A 21,370-nucleotide genomic window follows, 5' to 3' on the forward strand; every position below is an offset into this window, starting at 1 on the left:
TGGTATGCATAACTCGGGCTGCGCATGCGTGGAGGGAACATTCAATGCTTGAAGCACCGCTGAACTAAGGCAAAGAGCAGGTAGACATGCAGTGTAATTTTTTTACCAATAGACAATGCTCAAAATAAGCGGTTTCACATCGCAGTTTGCGGGGCAAAATTTGCATTTTGCGCCCCATCAAAACATAATGAATAGCAAATCATAATTGCTGAAATGATCTCAAAAAGCATCGCTGGGCTGGACGTTGGACCTTGCTTCTCTGCGTTTCGGTCCACTTCAACACAAAAATTCTGACAGAGCATATCTTTAATTTTATTTTTAATGAATTGAACTTTGATAAAAAAAAAACATAAAACCCATAACCTCACAAGCCAGATTGATCATTGAGATTCAATCAAGGGAGTTCTTCACATTATCAATCTGGAACTTCACTCGGCAGATCCGTTTGGTTAAGGAGGGACTTGCTGTACAATACTTAGAGCTGATTGTACGATGCGGCATCTTTGCACGTTTGTTCTGACCAATCAAGGCAACGGATGAAAATGTAGTCTTTGGTCGCATCTTGGGGGGCGGAGGTTGGTGGTGCACGAACATCTCACCAGATAAAAATGCATGAAGTGCCTTTCGCTGCTCAAATTCAACAAGGAAACTGTGAGTAATTCTGCAAGAACATAATTAATTGCAGCATCCATTTGTCTTTTAGGTTTGTTTGTTTCCCCCCGCCATCTGTGCTTCTTGGTTACGCCCTGCCGTAAACAACGCCTGATTGGTCTGACAAAGGGCGGTCGCAAACGTATCAGCGGGAGTGGTACAAGATGTATTCTCCGGAGTTTGTGAACTCACAAATACCGCGAGAATTCAGCTTGTTGGCAAGGTTATAAAATCCATTCAGAATTACTATGTTTAACAAAAAATATATATAAATTTTTCATACATTATATTGTAAAGTTTTTGTTGTTTAATAAAACCAGCTAAACAATGTGGCTGGGCAGAGGAAAGTCTGGGGGGTCCCTGCTTAAGCTGCTGCCCCTGACCACGGATAACCGATGGATGGATGGATGGATGGATGGATGGATGGATGGATGGATGGATGGATGGAATAAATAAAATAAAAACCTTGCTTCAGGTGTCTGCAAAAAAGTTGCTACTTATAAGAAAGTTGCTCCTCAAACGAAGTAATTGATGAGCAAAACTGCACTGCAGAGAATAAAAAGTTATTTCAAGCCTTGCACTTAAGGAGCCCAAGCAAATGAGCCAAATGTGTTGAAATGAAACTCCTGCATTCTCACATGGTTTAATTAAATACTGTTGTTTCTCTCTTATGTGCACAACATGATGTATGAGTGTCATACTGTGTAGACTGGCAGCTACAAATTTGCTCAGCAAGTTTACTGGTCAAGTCAGTACTGTACTGTTCGGTACTGGTCAGCTTTTCGAGCTATTATAATTGTTGTATAAAACATTGTGGTGAAAGCTTTTTTCTCTATGGTAACACTTGAATGACAAATATGTATCATTTTATGTGAACAGAAGAATGTCAAAAATATATTGGGTAATGTGACTTAAAACAAACATTATGCATTTGATACATAAAAATATGTTTTCATTGAAATACAATGGATAGCTTTCTTTGTGTTACCCACCTTTTGATCTCCAGCCTCAGACTGATCCTATGCAGATTGAATGGCATATATGGGTGACAAGACAGTACCCCTTGGTCCCCGTTCCCGATTTTCTCAGCATGAGGTCGGAATCTCTCTCTTTGGGGGCTTTGTTTTCCCCCAACTTCTCCCTCCTCTTTTCTGTCCCCCAAGGAAAAAGTATCCAATGAGAAGAATGAATGGGACCAAAGAGGAGCTAAATTAAAGAGTGCCATCAAGGGTCCTCCGGCATGTTTATGGATTATCATGTTAAACGTATGTAGGTTGGAGTTTTACAACGTCAGTAAATCACTCTGCATGGGTGTCGTAGTAGAACCAGTTCAGATTTTTGGACTGGCACCCAGGAACCGAAGGCAGGAATTTCAGGCTCAAGATGAATGTTAGTGCATGGCTACTCTATGTGGCATGGCTCTACATTTGGGCTGAGTACTCTCAGATGTGCAAATGCCAAGATCTCTGCCCATCAGAACTGGAGAATAAGAAGTCTAAGACCCATACAAAGGCGCATTTACGCAAACATCTTGGACATAAGCACACACCTCTCAGGAGCAGGCCAATCCACAAAAAAGGTAAGTACATAAAAATGTTCAGTCATGTTAACTTCACATTTTGACAAGGACATGGATTTTTTCATAATTAGTCAGAACTTGAATAATGTTGCTAAATGCTGCGTTTATCATCATTTTATAGGACTCCCACAGAATTTAAGCTGTTTATTATGTTTATTATGATTACAGATATGAGAAATTATTTTTATATTTGAAATGTGTATAAGTCTTCCCCCACTATTAGATGTGTTGTTTAGCAATGTCATAAAGATCATATATAACTAGAAAGTAGAGATAGACCGATATGGTTATTTCAGGGCTGATTCGATTATTAATAGTCAAGGATGCCGATAACCGATATTTGGAGCCGATATTAATTTTCAAAATAAAAATAAGAATACAAACTCCAGCTCTTAAATTTGTTGATTTTTTAAACATATTATTATTATTGATATTATATTATATTATATTATATTATATTATATTATATTATATTATATTATATATTATTGAGATTATTGAGCAACTTTTAGGATTCGCTAAGTATTGCGGTTCAAAAAAATCTTAGTAGGTAGCCATCTTTGTTTTAAAATTCTAACAAAAAGTCCAGGGATGTCCCAAGGGCAGTAGCATGTCTTCAAAAGTCAAATAAAAACTTAAACAAGCAAATAGCTCCCTATTTTTTCTACAGTAAATGAAGTTTTCCAAAATTTCAAAATATCTTTAAGTATTAAAATTATACTTACCCGTATCTTAATTATAATTTTAAACAAAAACAAGGTGCAGATAGTTCTTAGGGTAAGCAGCATCACTTTGTTGGTGTTAACTGAAATTTTAAATAAATTGTTTCTTGAATTTGACACATTTTTTAATTGATATATTATCAGATGTATGATTCTTTAAAAAGGCTGATGCCGATATTCGTCAAAATGTTGAATATCGGCACCAATAATCGGCCCGGACAATAATTGGTCTATCCCTACTAGAAAGCCACTAGAGAGTAAACCAGAGATCACCACAAATCCTCAACTAATAATACAAGTGACAATAACTCATATACAGAGGTGGGTAGTAACATTTACTCCGTTACATTTACTTGAGTAACTTTTTGAAAAAAAATACTTCTAAGAGTAGTTTTACCACACAATACTTTTTACTTTTACTTGAGTAGATGTGCTTAGAAGAAACGCTACTCTTACTCCGCTATATTGGGCTCACTAGAGTCGTTACCCGCCGCCCCATTCATGTATTAGATTTACCGTATTTTCACGTAAGCGCTCCAATTGACTGACTGTGTGGGAGCATTTCCGCAGACACATTAAGGCGCAATTCTTCTAATGTCCCTTCTCGCGCGATCTTGCAGTTCTGTAGGAGGTGATCATGATGTTTACGGAAGACAGACGCCCGGAGTTGTTAATATTACTTTAAAAACATCTCCCTCCCCTCATCGGACTGGTTCGACCATTTGGTGTCGGTGTGTGTGCGCGTGCTTGTAACTCATATTATGGTGCGGACGGTGGATTTCAACGACGACGTGCGCCGTATGACGCTTGTTTGCTCGTTGCCCGGGGCAATGGCAATTTCTCATGCAACGATATGGGACGTGACGACGAAAGCGAGTGGCCCCGCAACTTCCTACTTCCTTTCCTTTGTGACCGGGCGGGGGTCACATGACTATAGGGAATGCGCAAAAAGTGTTTCCATTACACTTTTGCGAAATACTTCTATTTCGACACGTCTCAAAAACCACCTCATGAGAGCGTAAAAACTTTTGGGCGAGATTTGAGAGTTACTTTTTTTAAATCATGTGTTTCCATTACCAGAGCTTTATGCGCAACTTACCTTTTGTGCAAAACTGAGGCTAATGGAAACACACATTGTGACTATTGCGTGCAGTGCTTACTCTAAGAAAAGTTCTATGTGAAGCTTGGGTAAATCGTCGCACGTTTGTTTGACTCGGTAACGAGCAGAAGAGAGCTGTTGTGCGTATGAGCCAACCTTGCAAAGCATTATGGGTTAGGTAGTTGATCACATTCAATAACAATTATTGTGCATCAGCTTTGTTGTAATAAAAAATAGATGTTATTTGAAATCAAATCAAACAACATAGAACATACATTTCAACAATAAATAAAATGTATACAGTGCATGTATATGTATAATGATACATGTAATATTAGCATTATATCGTGATATTTGTATTTGTTTTGTTCCAGGTTTATGACCTGTGGTCTTATGTTCAATAAACAAACAGACAAACACGAGCCATAACAATGTGTGTGTCCTGCTGAGCCTTTTCGGAGGGCTAAAATAAAAATATCGGAACACTTGGGCTAACGTGTCGTTCGAGTTCAAAAATTGTATTTGTATTTTTATTATAATATGATTTGAAGATGCCAGCATTTCCACACAATTTTATGTTTTTGTCTGTCTGATGACATTATTATTATCCCTTGGTGTGATTGTGAGTGTGAGTGATTGTTTATCTGTGTGTGCCCTGTGATTAGCTGGCGACCAGTTCAGGTTGTACCCTGCCTACTGCCTGTAGTCAGCTGGGATAGGCTCCAGCACACCCACAGCCCTTGTGAAGCGTTTCAGATGATGGATTGATAAATGGATACTAATAATAATAATAATAATGGTATTGATGCCGAATGCTGATCATTGTGGCCTTCCTTTGTTTTTTAATTAATTTCATAAATTAAATAAGAAGAAGAAGAAGAAATTACCCTTATCCAGATCGTCACCAAACTAGATTGAAATTTAATTCTTGAAATTATTGGTTCTTGAAATGTAATTGGTTGTTCCATAATGCACCATTATCAAAACAAAAGTAGTGGTGACTTATGTTCTTTACACAGTCCTGTTGCATACAGTATACAGGCTACCTTGGGAGAGGACTTCACTTTCTGTGTGCGCTTGCTTTGTTTTTAAAATGCATTTCAATGTACCTTAAGCATCTCACTTAAAGGCATATTTTTTATCACATCCCTCAATAGGGACCATTCGTTCTTTTGCGTCTCTGTCCCACCATCCTTCCCCATTCAAGTGCATATTTTGATCATTAGTCGACATCGTGAGTGAGATTTCTTCCTTCACACTTATCTTAGTGTCATGTATTGTATTGAGCTGCAACAAAAGGTTTGGAGAGGATGAAGTTCTCATTCTTTATCCTCTCCAAACATTTTGTTGCAGCCGGAAAGATGGCTGAAGTCGGGGCCATCACTCCCAAGTTGGTAGATCAATATAAACATCAATCACTTGCTAAACTGAATATTACGGGGTTGATATTGTAATTTTTGCAATGTAAAATAGAAACCGATGCCGATGGGTGCTCTTCGGGTGGCTGTTGTGTGTCCTCAAATGACTGACCACACCCCTTAGTCACACCTTCTGTCTCTACTGCCTCTGATTGGCTAGTGAGTTTTAAAATTCATTCTCTCTCTATACCGCTTATCCTGAGAGGGTTAATTTTTCAAAAGATCATTTTATTTTAATAGTGTTATACTGTCTCAATAGTCTTAAGTTTAACATATGACAAAAAGTGTTTGTTTTTCTCTATATATTAGGGGTGGGAACACAATTCGATTCGATTCCAATTTTTGGGTTTGTGATTTGATTCGGAACGATTTTTGATTCAAAATGATTTGATTGACAATGATTTCTGCTTCAATCTATATATGTGCAAAGCACCATGATTATCTACTAAAGTCTGACTCGCTAATGCTAATTAGTGCGCTCCTCGCAACACTTTTATCACTCAAAATAATATTCACTCAAAAAATATTCATACAAAACGCTTTAGGAATGTATACAGAGAAGCATCTTAACATTACTCACCGACATATGATCTTTCTACACGGCAAAAAAAACAAAACTTTTATTGTAATAACTTGATTGTGACTTTTTCCATCTACTCTCTAATGTGGCTACAACTTAACTGTGTATCAAAACGCATGGAACCACACTGCCCCTAAGTGGCCAAATCGTGTACAACATGAACATGAATACAGGCACACAAGGGCCAGACAGTATAAAATGATTTATTTTTATTTTCACAAGAATCAATTTTGGGAAATTTAAAATGAATTCTGAATAATTTTTGGGCACACCCCTAGTATACATACATATAGAGAAGTATATGTGTGTGTGTGTATATATATATATATATATATATATATATATATATATATATATATATATATATATATATATATATGTGTGTGTTTATAGATATATATGTATATATATATATACATGTTCTCCCCGTGCCTGCATGGGTTTATATGATATATGATATGATCTAATATGATATGATATGATATGATATGATATGATATGATATGATATTAATCCTGGGCGGCACGGTGGCTGACTGGTTAGTACGTCCGCCTCCCAGTGCAGCGGACGTGAGATCGAGTCCAGGCTTCGGCCTTCCTGGGTGAAGTTTGCATGTTCTCCCTGTGCTTGCATGGGTTTTCTCCGGGTACTCCGGTTTCCTCACACATTCCAAAGACATGCATGGCAGGTTAATTGAACACTCAAAATTGTCCATAGGTGTGATTGTGAGTGTGGATGGTTGTTCGTCTGTGTGTGCCCTGCGATTGGCTGGCAACCAGTTCAGGGTGTACCCTGCCTACTGCCCGAAGCCAGCTGGGATAGGCTCCAGCGCCCCCCGCGACCCTTGTGAGGACAAGCGGTTAAGAAAATGGATGGATATATATATATATATATATATATATATATATATATATATATATATATATATATATATATATATATACAAATAAAAAGCCCTGATATGCGTTCCCTGCGCGTTTGCACTCGACCTAGCTCTCTCGCTCGCTCGCTTTCTTTGTCACATAAACGCTAACTACCCACAGAGACAGACACGCACGCACACACACACGCATCTTCTTCCCCTGCTGCTCCACCTCAGCCAGGTAACTGTGTTATGAATCCTTTGATGTTTGTTTGCCCTCTATTCCCTACCTATAATCATTTTGTTGTGAAGTAGCATGTTTCATACAGCACAAACAACTGACCTTAAATTAGCCGATATTAGCCACCTAGTTTAAAATGTATGCTAAGTCAATAATAGATAACGTGATAACCACCACATAGTAAGATTAATGACGGAGAAAGGAAGCTCTCTGTAATCTGTGCATTGAAAAGCATTGGACTTTGGATCATTGTAATTTGATTTGCGGAGGTTATTTTGACTTCAAAATGTGATGAACTGTTATTTGTGTCTGGTTTGTATTATGCTAGTAGTCACAGGCAAAAACAATCCAATACGTGATTGGTGATCGAAGCATTTGCATTGAGTTGCATTGTGGAAATGCAGAAATGCCCGGATGTTTGGAATTGTCAATTGCCTGTGAAAAATACTCTTTTGCCGTTTTGTAATGACAACAGTCAGTCTTATTCATTCTCATGCCATTGGTCTGTTTGGTTACAATTGGTGTATTTATTAGTAATTGTAGCATAATGCCTAGAAAGGAGAGGCTGAAAAGGGGAAAAGAAAAAGAGCTACAGCAATCAGTCAAGTGAAGCATCTCTCTGCTCTCTTGGATGAAATCAAAGACACATGAAGATGAAAGGTCAGACTTAGAGTCAAGGCCAGAGAGAGTCATGGTAACTAGAGTTTAGCACCTTTTAAAGATCTCATTTTAATATTGATTTGCTCCTTAAGGTTAATTGTATTGGGGAAAAAATGTTTTTTCAGTAGTTTGTACTAAATCAGCAAGCATGAAGCTATTATTAGCTATTATTTAGTACAAACCGTAATTGTAAGTTACTTCTATGCTACAAGTCTTGCAGTCAGGTTGCCCTAATAGGTTGTTATTAAAACTAGCTGTGGGGTATTATTAATTATTATTATGTGTGTGTAATGTTTATTTAAAAACTTCTATTGACATTTCCGAACATGCAGGCATTTTTGATATGTCCCCAATGCAACACATTGCAAAAGCTTCCTTTATACGATGAAAACAAACGGGAGATTTTAATTATTTTTCCTGTGACTATCATACAAACAACATCTCATCACATTTTGAAATCAAAATAATCCTCTGTCAAAACGGGGAAGCTTGGGGACCCAAATGCGGGAAGACAAGGCGAGGAGGCAAAGGTTCAATCAAAAAAAAAAAAAAAAGAATTTAATTTCTATGAAAAAAAATTTTTTTCATAGAAATTTGGAAAATCTTCCAAATTACAAGATCAAACAAATCAGAAATCAAAACATGGGAGGGAACAACAAGGAAAAAAACGAGCAGCGTGACATGGGGAAAAACAATGTACCCACACAGACAGAGGGGAGACAGCAGACTAAATACACTAACACTAACGACACAACAAGACACACCTGGACAAGACACAAGTGGCTGAGGGCACTGATTGGATAACACGAGGATGGGCAGGATCACACTTAACAAGGCAAGGAAAACAGAAACTAAACATGACATCCTCACAAATCAAATTACACAATCCAAAGTCCAATACTTTTCAATGGGCAGATAGATTTTGTTCACCAAATTGCCAGCCATCTTGACTTGTGACGTCATCTCGGAATTGTGCACAAAAGTGCTCTTTTTTCCCCACCCAGAGCACTTGCCCTTTTTTTCCCCACCCGGAGCACTTGCCCCCCAAAATCTGACTCTAGTATGTCTCTAGAAGTAGAATGGATGTGTAAAACCAAAAGCATTATTTTTAATATTCTGTTGGTGTAATTCCAATCAAATATGTAGATTTCTGAGGGCTTTTAAGGGCTTCTCATTTTAAAATGCCACATCAGATCTGAATGAAATGTCCTGGGTTCGATCGTGGGCTAATCTAATTTCTCCCAGAAGTGGAATGGTTGTATGATAACCGAGTGTGTATTTTCTATAATTATTTTTCATCTAAAGCATCGATTTCCATGTATTTGTTTTGTGCTTTTATTTTGAAATCTGCCCTCACAGCACGTTGGCTGCGTGTTACCGTAATACGAGTATAAACAAAACTTGAAAGTCTTTGCGGAATGTGGAGACTGCTTTGACTTGACTTGGACTGACCGCAGTGATGTCTAGAAGTGATTTCATGCTGCTCTACGTGATAACTGCACTTCTTTTGCCACGTAAGTTACTTGTGTACTGTACTATAATTTCCTGTAACACATGATGTCGCCAAATCAAAGAGCTATTGATTTATTGTAAAGCAACGATGATATGGTTGCTGATTAGTTTAACGTGCATTCATGGTGTTCAAGTGTGAGATTATTTTAATAAGTAGACATAAAATGTGCAGTACATTGATAATAACAGCATTTTTTTTGTTTTTGTTTACTTTTCCATGTGGAGTTACTGTGACAATGTGGCCAAGTAGAATATTGTTGTCTGTTATTTGAGGCATTTCCGCTTCTCACGGATGAAAGAACAATTGAAGAAGAGCAGCTCTATAGTTGGTTGTGCAGTAGCTGTTGAATGACACTTGATTTGATCTGACCAGTTTAGTGCTTATGTCCATTTGCAGTCAAATGAGCTGCCTTTGAATTAAATCAACTTAATAGTTTTAAATGTCTTTTAACATGGAAATATTAGTTCAACAACGTATCCATATTGAAATCACTTACATTTTCGGTCAATTTCAAGTTTACAAGTTCACAGGCGCTATAAAGTTTATTGAAAATAAACATCAATTTCTAGTGGTTCTTCAGTTGTCCCTGAGTGCTTTGAGCTTCCTCTTCTATCAGGAAGCTGATCACCCCCGTTTCCTTGGATGTGGTCATCCAACTTTGCAGGAAATTCAAACAATGGCATTCATGTTGCACACCCTGCAAACATTGTTTGTTGGTAATCCTTTTTGCCTTGGATTAGGGCTGGGCAGTATGGGCGAAAACTGTACCACAATATATGTAGGCCTATTTTTCTTATCAGTTGATAGTGACAATATGAATTTAACTAGTCCCCAAAAACAAGTAACAAATGGGTTTAAGCTGAACTACAATAAAACACAACTAAATACTATTCCAAATAACTGGTATAAAAAAATAATTTCCAAGAAATGTACAGTGTGCATTGTAATAGGTTGTAGCTTTGTCATAGGGTGTAATTTCTTCTGGTTTGGTTTATGGTTTTATTAAACATATAAACATAAAGAAAACACAAAACACATTACAAGTATAAAATACAAGTAAAAAGAAAAACAAGAATAGGAAGAAAGAAAAGAGTTTATATGTTCAAAAGGGGTAGGAGGAAGTTAAAAACCAATATATGCAAAACAGGATAACATGTAGATATAACACATATGGGCCCAGTGTGAGCCCCGCTGTTTAGGGCTGTCCTGCACACCTGTGTATAACTGACCCCAATTGTTTTTAAGTTAAATACCATGATTTTACCAGTTTCGCCCACTTGGTAAAATATTTCCCTCTATGTGTCCTTTGTTTCCGGTTCCTGTTTGCAACGTGTGGGCCGCGTCCCAGTGCTTGCGCTTCTGCCTTTGTGCCCCTCGGTTGCGTGTTCCCGTCAACGGGTGCGAGTGTGTAGTGTCTCAGTTGTCCGAAATATTTCAGACAACTGATACGTCCTCAGCGGGGGCGTGTGGTTGGGGGGCGCAGGGGTGTGAGTGCCAGTGTTGGAAGACAGTCAGCAGTGGCTGGAAATGGCGCTGATGTGTGAAACCCGGAAGTCCGTGCCATGTACCCCATTGTTTTTTTTTTCTCATACAACTTTAATAAACAATTTCAACAGAATACACAAACAAATTGTGAATGCTACACACACGTTATTAACATGTATTCTATGCCTACTGACTACATAACTGAGGGGAAGTATGTCGATATTGAAGAGGGTTAGAGTGAGCATGGAGCTATACGAACATAGATCGTGAGAGATATTATCGAAACGGAGGAAATGGAGGTCGGTGCGAGTGATACCAGTATAATGCTGTAGATATGGAGGACTAAAACTGCCCAAATTAAATAAATAAATAAATGACAAAAAATCAAAATAAAAACGGATATAAAAATATAATTAAAAAAATAATAATATATATACATATATATACCAGTACATGGAAATAAAAACAACAAAATATAAATATATCCCTTAATAAATGAATACAAGTAAAAATAAATGCAAAAATAAAAAACGAGATTCAAAAAATAAATATAAAAATAAATGTCGAAATAAATACAAAGATAAATATATATTTAGAATTAAATTATTATATATATATAATACATATAATATATATTCAATCAATCAATAAAAACGCTCTGCTCTCACATTTATTTATTTCATGCTGGAGACGCTCTGCCAGGTCGACATGTTATTCAAATGAGGGGGCAGTTCTAAGCCTATCATGGGTAGGACTCCGCCGTTGCAAATTGCCTGTCTTGATCGAGTGAGCGGGTCGGCGAATAAGTAAGTCTCGCCAGCTTGCATTGGAGAGCTCCAGCAATGGACAACTATCTTGTCCACTGCCATCACAACTTGTTATCGAGCAACTTAAGTCGCAAGTTATTTTTTTATTTATTTTTATTTTTTATTTATTTCGACATTTATTTTTTAATCTGTTTTTTATTTTTGCATTTATTTTTACTCATATTCATTTATTTAGGGATATATTTATATTTTGTTGTTGTTATAATTCCCATTTATATTTATTTTTGGGATGTAATTTTTTAATTATATTTTTTATATAATTTTTATTTGCACTTTTATTTATTTATTTAGTCATTTATTTATTTTTAATTTTGGTCCTCCATACAGTGAGTGGTGTCAAACAAAGACAATTTGTTCAAGTGTAATACCAGATTTGACCACTAGAGTTCTCCAGAGCTGATGAAAACAAGATCAGAATCACACACAGTCGCACACATTCACAACTATCCAATATTTAGTGATGGGAAAATGAAGCCTCATGAAGCACTTGTGATATTTTTTGACTCCTCTAGATGGCACTATTGGTTTAAAAAGGCAGTGGAAATGTAATACATTTTCATTGCACTAGCCTTTATATTTGAACCAAGAGCACCATCTAGAGGAGTAAAAAAAATAGTAAAAGTGCTTCATGAGTCTTCATGAGGCTTCATTTTCCCATCTCTACCAATATTGTCTGCTTCTGATTACAGCTAAGACATATATAATCAGTAACAGCTTCATATATATTAAGTAACACAGCCTATAACCATTATCCCACTGATTACGATTGAAAAGAGTAATTAGGTCCCGTCACAGATTGTGGGTGTATTATACAATGATGAGTGTTTTCATGTGTGTCTTTATTTATATTTATAAATGCGTCCAACTTGTCCCTAGGTGTGATTGTGGGTGTGGATGGTTGTTCGTCTGTGTGTGCCCTGCGATTGGCGGGCAACTAGTTCAGGGTGTACCCCGCCTACTGCCCAAAGCCAGCTGGGATAGGCTCCAGCAACCCCACGACCCTTGTGAAGAATAAGCGGTTCCCAAAATGGATGGATATATTTATATTTTCACGTGTGTCTTTATTTTTATAATAAAGTGTACTTTATTGTTAATCCTTTTTGGACATATTCAAAACTTAGAAAATAACTAAAGACAGATTTGAGGAAAGCACTGGTAGAGAGATAGGAAGAGAGTCAACTTAGCATCAAAACCTCTACTCTGTCTTAGTTTGAATTTGGTCTTAGTCAACTTGATCAATCAACCTGTCCAACAAAACAGAATTTACATGTGCTCGTCAAAAATTAGAAAATCCTCGAAAAGTTGAATCATTTCCATAATTCAATTCAAAAAGTCAAACTTTCATAGATTATAGATTCAGGGCCCACAACAAAAAAGATTTCATGTATTTATTTGTTTATCTTTACATATATTTGGGCTTCCAGCTCATAAAACCCACAAAACAGGATTTAAAAAAATTATAATACTGTGAAGAAATCACGATGCATACTTCCCAGTGTTTTGCATGGGAAAAAAGAAGGATGGATCGATGGTATTTTCGTTATTATTTTTATTTTTTTTCTCAGGAGAGCTCAGTATTGTTCATTCGATTTGACATCATCATTGCTCTCCTTTTTTTAAAAAAAAACAAACAAATAAATTAAAAAAAATTTAATAAATGTTTTTTTTTTTTAAATATATATACACATATATATATATATATATATATATATATATATTTTTTTTTGTATGTGGGTGAGTATGTGTATGTGCGTGTGTGTGTGTGTGTGTGCGTGCGTGCGTGCGAGCGTGTGTGTATTCATCAGTTCACCTAAAGCCCATTAAAAAAAATCCCATACTAATAATATAATATAATAATAAATTGCCAAATGCAGAAACATCAATGTAAGTTATCACGATGTAGTGGCTCTCGCTAACAGACAGAATTAAGTAACCAGAATTAGGTTAAAAAATTCTATATACGTAGACCATGTTTCTATAAATTTTGATATTTGGTTTTTATTTGAGGCAGATATTTTTTCCATTAAAATGTGATTTATGAGGAGGTTAGACCATTGGTCGATATTCAGAGTTTGTTTATTTTTCCAGTTAACAAAAATTGTTTTTTTAGCGATAGTAAGGGCTACAAGTGTAGATTGAAATTGTTTATGTGGTAAGTCAGTTGTTGTTAGGTCACCTAGCAAACACAAGTTTGGAGATAAGGTATCCTACAGTCCAAAATAGCGGAAAGTTTTTCTAAGACTTTAGTCCAGAAATACATAACCGGAGTACATAACCATAAAGCATGAACATAAGTGTCTGTAGTGTTTTGTAAGCATTGGAGACAAATGTCGGAGTCTGAGAGTCCCATTTTCTTCATCATATATTGAGTAATGTATGTTCTGTGAATAATTTTATATTGGATAAGTTGTAAATTTGTGTGTTTTGTCATTTTAAATGCGTTTTCACAAACTTGAATCCAAAAGTCAGGTTCCGGTGCTATAGACAAGTCTGTCTCCCATTTCGAGATGGGTAAAGACATTTTATCAGTATATGAAAGTAACTTATATATTTTTGAAAGTTTTTTTGTTGTTGTCGGAGAAAGCTTGTTAATATCTTTAGCTTAAACAGGCGGTTGGAGCGTACCCCGAAGTGTTGGAATTTTTTTCTTTATCATATTTTTAACTTGTAGATAATGTAAAAAAATTCCGTTTTTTATATTGTATTTTTGGAGCAAGGATGTATATGATATAAACATATTATCTGAGAAGAGATGGTGGAGATGTGTAATTCCTTTCTGCTCCCACACAGCTAAATGAAATGGTTGGTTGTTAAGTTGAAAGTCGGGGTTATGCCATAGGGGAGAAAGTCCACAGGGCTCCACTTGGGCTTTTGTCAATTCTAGTGCCTTCCACCAGGCAGTCACGGTGGCGGAAATCATTGGGTTTTTAAAACAATTATGACGCTTAATCGATGTTGTAATAAAGAGTAGATCTCGAAGTCTGAGGTTATTACAATCCTTCTGTTCTAGTTCCAACCAACAGTTAGTGTCTCTGTTGGGTTGTGCCCATAGAACGATATATTGTAGCCTGTTAGCTATATAGTAGTACATAAAATTTGGTGCCTCTAGACCACCTTTGGATTTACTTTTCTGAAGAGTAGATAGACTAATCGTTGCTTTTTTTTTATTCTAGTAAAATTTTGTTACGGCTGAGTCCAACAACTGGAACCATTTAGCCGTAGGTTTAAATGGAATCATTGAGAAAAAATAGTTTATTTTTGGTAAAACTTTCATTTTAATGGTGGCTATTCGTCCTATTAGAGAAATAGGAAGATTATTCCAGCGCTCCAAGTCACTATGAATGTTATCCAGAAGTGGAGAAAAATTTAAATGAATTAAATCAGTTAATTTAGGTGAGATTTTTATGCCTAAGTATTTTAAATTACCTATAGGAAATGAGTAGTGTGGGTCCTGGCTTGCAGGGTTCCATGAATTTTCTGTAATAGGTAGAAGTGTTGATTTTGTCCAGTTAATAGAATAATCTGATAACTGTGAGAATTTAGTTATTAAATTAAATACTTCCCCTAGCGAAGTAGCCGGCTTTTCTAAATAAAGTAAGATGTCATCGGCATATAGATTAATTTGATGTTCTGTTACCCCAGAGTGAATTCCTTGAATCCTTCTTTCCTGGCGTATGGCTAATGCAAGTGGCTCAATAAATATTGCAAATAATAAAGGGGATAGTGGGCATCCCTGTCTTGTGCCTCTCTGTAAAGTAAAGCTCTGAGATATAATCCCATTAGTAGTAACTGTAGCTTTTGGAGAATCATATAATACTGATACCCAGTGGATAAATGATTTCCCAAAGCCAAATTTATTTAAAACAGCAAAGAGGAAGGACCAGTTAACTTTGTCGAAAGCTTTTTCTGCATCCAATGATATAATAACTGCCTTTTTATCATGCCGCTGTGACATGCTAATAAGGTTAAAGAGTCTCCTAATATTATTAGTAGAGTGCCGATCTTTAATAAAGCCTGTTTGGTCGCTATGAATAATTGTCGAGATTACTGTTTCTAGTCTAGATGTGAAAGCCTTAGTGATAATTTTAATATCAGTGTTAATTAGTGAAATCGGACGTTAACTTGATGGAAGGGTGGGGTCTTTTTCTGGCTTTAATAAAAATTTAATTGCTGCTGTATTCATGTGTGGGCGTATGTAACCCTTAGTTTTAATTTCTGTTACTACTCTTAAGAATAGTGGAGCAAGCATTAACCAGAAGTGCTTAAAAAATATAGTCGGATAACCATCCGGGCCAGGTGCTTTGCCATTAGGCATACTATCTAGAGCACTGTACAACTCGTTTATAGTAAGTGGCGCATCTAACATGTCTTTATATTCAGTAGTTAACTGAGGTATATTTAAGCTACTGAGGAATGCCTCAATATGCTCAGGGTTAGGCTTGTTAGTTTCTAAGTATAGGTTACGATAATAGTTATAAAAAATGTGATTAATTTCTTCTGGTGATTGTGTGCATTCACCAGTTGTCCCTTTAATAGCCGTTATAAGAGACTTTTCCCGATTGCGTTGAAGTTGGTTTGCAAGAAATTTACCTGATTTGTTATTATATTCAAAGTTGTTATATCTCAATTGTTGTATTATAAATTCTGTCTTTTTAGTTAGCATATCGTCTAACTGTATTTTTGTATTTTGTAAGTCAGCCCATATTTGGTTATTTGGGTTTATTGCGTACTCATCCGTCAGTTGTTTAATTTTATCTTCCAAGTCTTTTTCTGATTTTTGATCCTGTTTCTTTTTATAAGATGAATATGATATAATTTTACCTCTAATTACTGCTTTCCCAGTTTCCCAGAGAAGAGATGGCGATAGGTCTGGAGAGTCATTTATTTCCAAAAAGTCTGCCCATTCTTTTCTTATAATTTTGTCAAACTCTGCGTCGTTTAGCAGTGAGATGTTAAACCGCCATGTCGGTGGTGGTTTAAAGGTATAATCAACTTGTAGGGAAAGGGAGACTGGTGCATGGTCGCTAATAATAATAGGATGTATTTTTGTAACAGTTTTATCAGCAATAGAGTTATTTGTAAGAAAATAATAAATTCTTGAAAAAGACCGGTGCACAGCGGAAAAGAAGGTAAATTCCTTCTTATTTGGGTTTTTAAGTCTCCAGCTGTCGACGAGGCCAAAGTCATCCATATATTCCCCTATTACTTTAGTAGATTGTAATCGTCTACATGTTGTATTATTAGAACGGTCAATTAATGGATTTAAGACTGTGTTAAAGTCTCCTCCAATAATAATAGTAGAGTTCGCTGCTAAATCAAACAGCTGAGAGAAAAATTCATGGAAAAAGGCCGGATCATCATTATTAGGGGCATATAAATTACCAAGTGTATATATTTTATTAAATATAGTCACCTGAATAATAATGTATCGACCCTCTGGGTCTGTTATTGTATTATTTAAAGTAAAGAGTAAATTCTTATGTATGAGTATACAGACTCCTCTTTGTCTACTGTTATAAGGGGCAGAGTACGCTTGGCTAAAATTCTTATCAATAAGTAATTTTTCTTCAGATTTTTGTAGGTGAGTTTCTTGTAGGAGGCAAATATCTGCTTTTAATTTTAAGAGATGGTCTAAAGTTTTTATTCTTTTTGCTTCTGAGCGAGCGCCACAAACATACCAGGAAACCAGAACTAATTTATGCATACAAACAATATAGACTCAGTCCTGTGTATATATCTGCATAGGCCATTTGTCAGTATTAGTATGTTATAGGATAGAATCAAAGTGGTTAGGTGGTTTATGTAATTTGTGTAAAATATGAGGTAACGAGTAAGTAAATATAACAGTGAAAAAACAGGTAGGGAGGTAAAAGTAAAGGAAGTTAACGGGGGATTAAACATAAAAATACACCAATAACTGGTAACCTAAGCGAGATTTTTTGTTTAAATATACTTTAGATATAGTTATGTATTTAATAATATATTTATAATATCGCCTAAACATAATGAATATTCATATTTAAGGTTTTATAACCACATATACAGTATATGTATACATCTAATGATCAAACAAAGTTTAGTTCCACCAATGCCATTTAGAACAGTCAGGGAGTGGAGTTGGGGTTCCGGAATAGTTGGCCATCGATGTATAGTTTATCGACGACCATCGCAGTCCGTTTACCCTCCTGCCTATTTTGTTTCATTATAGGAAACAGTACCTTTCGCCGCTCATTAATCTCTCTCGGGAATTGGTCGTTCATTCCAAATGATGTCCCTTTAAGCTCCAGTCCTTTACTTTTAACAAATTCTTTCTGTTTAAAATGCTCAAACTTGGCGATAATAGGACGGGGTCTGTTGCCCCTAGGGGCTCCAAGCCGATGTACCCGGTGAAAAGAGATGTTATTTACCGACTCCTGAGGAATTTTTAACGACGTCGTCATAATTTTTTTTATCTCAACCTCTGGATTGTCAGAGGTATTCTCGGATATTCCTGAGAATATTAAATTCTCCCGCATGCTACGGGATTGAATATCCAGAACAGTTTCTTTTAGCGTTTTATTTTCCTTTTTAACGGTTTCTAACTCGGCTGAAACAGTCACGAGTGTAGAGTGTAACTCGGCATTGTCTCGTTGGAGATCACTTATTTGTTGGCTGAAGAATTCCATACTTACTTTTAATTCTTTGACGTCCTCGCTGATTAGGGAGAGGACCTCTAATTTTTTATTTATGGACTCCAGCATACTGACCGAAACCTCCGTAGTGGCTAGGTTCTCCGTGTCCGTCGCTGAATCATTTTTCCTCTTTTTCGAAGGTTTTCTCGACAGTTTCTCGACGGAAGGATTCTCCATCGCGCAGCTGTAAAAATATGCGTCGATGAAGCATTCGAGGTCCTCCACGTTGGGTGGTATTCCAAATCTGTCGGATGAAAAAGAGAGGGGGAAAAAAAAGAAAGGCAAGATATATGATGGTTAAATTTGGATTAGTTTAGTATAATAGAGCTAATTCTATTTTAGCAGCAGGGCGCCGCCATGTTGGGGTTTCCCGGTCTCGCTGTAGGTCTCGCGATAGTCACAGCATCTCGCGCATGCGTCCAAGCTTCAGAATCCTGAAAGATGGATGGATCGATGGTATTTTCAAAACCATACGTCAATCTTCAATAGTTGGTAGGGAATCCCTTGGCCTTAATCACTGCCTCGATGCAGCCCTGGCATTGCCTGGGGGTCCTGGAAGCCCAGGCTTTCCTGATGCTTGCCGTCAGCTCTTTGTTTTTGGGTCTGGTGGCCTTCATTTTCCTCTTGTAATACTTGGAAATACTCTATTTCATCTCACACCATTACCGTCTCCATGCAGATTTTTGCATACAGGCCCCATTTTTGGGGGGGAACCAATGCACTTAAGTCTCGAGCTGCGCGACTGGCCATCTAGTTTTACTAATTTCAAAACACAACTACAAATGTATACCTACTATCAAAAGTGTATGTTGAATATCATATTGGCCCTTACGTTCTGCATTTTGTTTTTTAATGACAGTATTGAAAGTGACACCCTTGCTATTTTTAGACAACCCGTGATACTGTAATCGTAAAATTGCCCAACCCTAGTCCCAGATTGGTATTGTGGAGTACTCCTTTGAGTGATTCACGTTATCAATCTGGCTCTTGCCAGGTAGAGCTGTCAAAATTAATCGATTAATCAACAAGTAATCGATTATCAAATTAATCAACAACTATTTTAATAATCGAGTAATCGTTTGGAGCATTTTTTTATTTCAAATTGTCCAAATCCTCTGATTTCATCATATCAACATTAATTGTTCATTGATTTCTTTAGTCTTTAATGAAAGAAGACTGATTATCTTCTGTTTAATCAAAATAAGACATTTGCAAACACCTGTTTTTGATGGCCAAACCAGTAACATAGTACACTATCAACCCCCCCCCCCTTTTTTTTTCATCGCTACACAAATACAAAATACGAAATAACCACCTTTCACTGGTTAATAAACAGGAATCAGGGAAAAAATGATTTTGCAATACAGTTAAATGCAAAATTAAAATGAATCAGATTAGTCGATTAATCGATTGAATAGTTGATAGATTAATTGATACTAAAATTATTCGATATTGCCAGCACTATTGTCAGGTTAATATTTTTTTTGAGTCTCAGTACATCTGTTTCTACTAATGCCAACATTATTTTTAATGCCAAAATGTAATGGCTTTGTTCTGGTTCCATATGTTTTAAACAATTATTGAGAGGCACTCAAAGAGAAGAATGCTATTGAATTAATGATTTTTCGCTTTTTTTTAACAGGTGCCAGAGTTTGTGCTGACGATGTGCCACCACACATCGTGCACCACCCCTCTGATGTGGTGGTGAAATTGGGAAAACCTGCCACATTCTCTTGCCGAGTGGATGGCAACCCAAAGCCAAGCATTGAGTGGCTGCACAACGGCCAGCCCCTGGAGATAACGAAGGGAGATGGCCAACTGCAGCCCATGGTTTTGTCAGATGATCGGCTCTTCTTCCTGAGTGTGGGTGGGAGTGGGCGTGGCCACTCGCATGAGGGTACCTACACTTGTGTGGCCAGGAACAGTGTAGGAACAGCTATCAGCCGGAATGCATCCTTGCACATCGCGGGTAAGTCTTTTGCTGATTAATATCCATGCTGAATTATTTTGAAAAATAACTCTTGGAGCTACCTGAATGTTATTGTTTGTTATTTTAAATTATTTTTTTAAATATTTTTTTTATTTTTTCCCCGTTTTTTAATAAAAATTTTCTTTTGTTTATTATGGGATTTATGTAAATTGGATTCACTGGTATTTTTACTATTCTTCTATGTTCAATAAACGTTAAAAAAACAACAACATATTTTTTAAAAACATTATTTTATTTTATCAGTTTTTTCAATTTTTATTTTGTTTATTATGAGATTCATGTAAATTGGATTCTCTGGTATTTGTACTATTCTTCTATGTTCAATACATGTTTTAAAATAATATTTTTTTAAACATTTATTTTATTTTATTTTTTTCCTGTTTTTAATTTTTATTTTGTTTATTAGGGGATTTGTGTAAATTGGATTCACTAGTATTTGTACTATTCTTCTATGTTCAATAAAAGTTTAAAATGTTTTAATTGTTTAAAAAATATATATTATTTTATTTTATTTGTTTCACTGTTTTTTTAATTATGGGATTCATGTAAATTGAATTCACTGGTATTTGTACTATTCTTCTGTGTTCAATAAATGTTTAAAATGTTTTAATTGTTTTTTAAATAAAATTAAGTGTCAGCCCTTTTCTGTATTTTGTAGCACTGCAGGAGGCCTTCACTGTGCAGCCCAGTGATGTGGAGGTGGCAGAGGGGGAGGTAGCTGTTTTAAGCTGTGCCCCCCCAATGGGACACCCAGAACCGAACATTATGTGGAGAAAAGATGGCCTGCTAATCAACTACACTGACTTCCACTACACTGTAAGATATTTGCCTCTTCCCATAGCTTCAGATCAATTTTATGCATTTTGCTTACGAGATTAATCTTACTCCATTACCTTGTATAGAATGGTAATGCACAAAAGTTTAATACCATCATTTGCCATTTCTTTCTTTTCACAGCTGTCATTTTGACATGCTAAAGGAGGAGATTTTAGCTTGAGTTAGCTAACTTGAGCACATTTACATTGTAAAATGTTGATCAATGTGCATTGTCCCTTTTTAAATAAATAAATTA

General features: G+C 36.2%; 1 protein-coding gene across 4 annotated transcripts in view; it reads left to right on the forward strand.

The window, feature by feature from the left end:
- The first annotated feature begins 1,867 nt into the window (after window positions 1–1,867).
- robo4 (roundabout, axon guidance receptor, homolog 4 (Drosophila)) overlaps window positions 1,868–21,370 on the forward strand; it is a 44,472-nt gene continuing 24,969 nt past the window's right edge. For 3 of the 4 annotated variants that reach the window (XM_077547524.1, XM_077547525.1, XM_077547527.1), the window contains exons 1-3: window positions 1,868–2,230; window positions 19,951–20,277; window positions 20,957–21,114. In XM_077547524.1, coding sequence (XP_077403650.1) covers window positions 2,035–2,230; window positions 19,951–20,277; window positions 20,957–21,114 — 681 coding nt within the window. In that variant the 5' untranslated portion in view covers window positions 1,868–2,034. Of the gene's footprint in view, window positions 2,231–9,232; window positions 9,327–19,950; window positions 20,278–20,956; window positions 21,115–21,370 lie in introns of those variants that run through there. The other variant, XM_077547526.1, reaches the window with a different exon arrangement.

This window comes from Vanacampus margaritifer, chromosome 16 (assembly GCF_051991255.1).
Source record: "Vanacampus margaritifer isolate UIUO_Vmar chromosome 16, RoL_Vmar_1.0, whole genome shotgun sequence".
Classification (NCBI taxonomy): Eukaryota; Metazoa; Chordata; class Actinopteri; order Syngnathiformes; family Syngnathidae; genus Vanacampus; species Vanacampus margaritifer.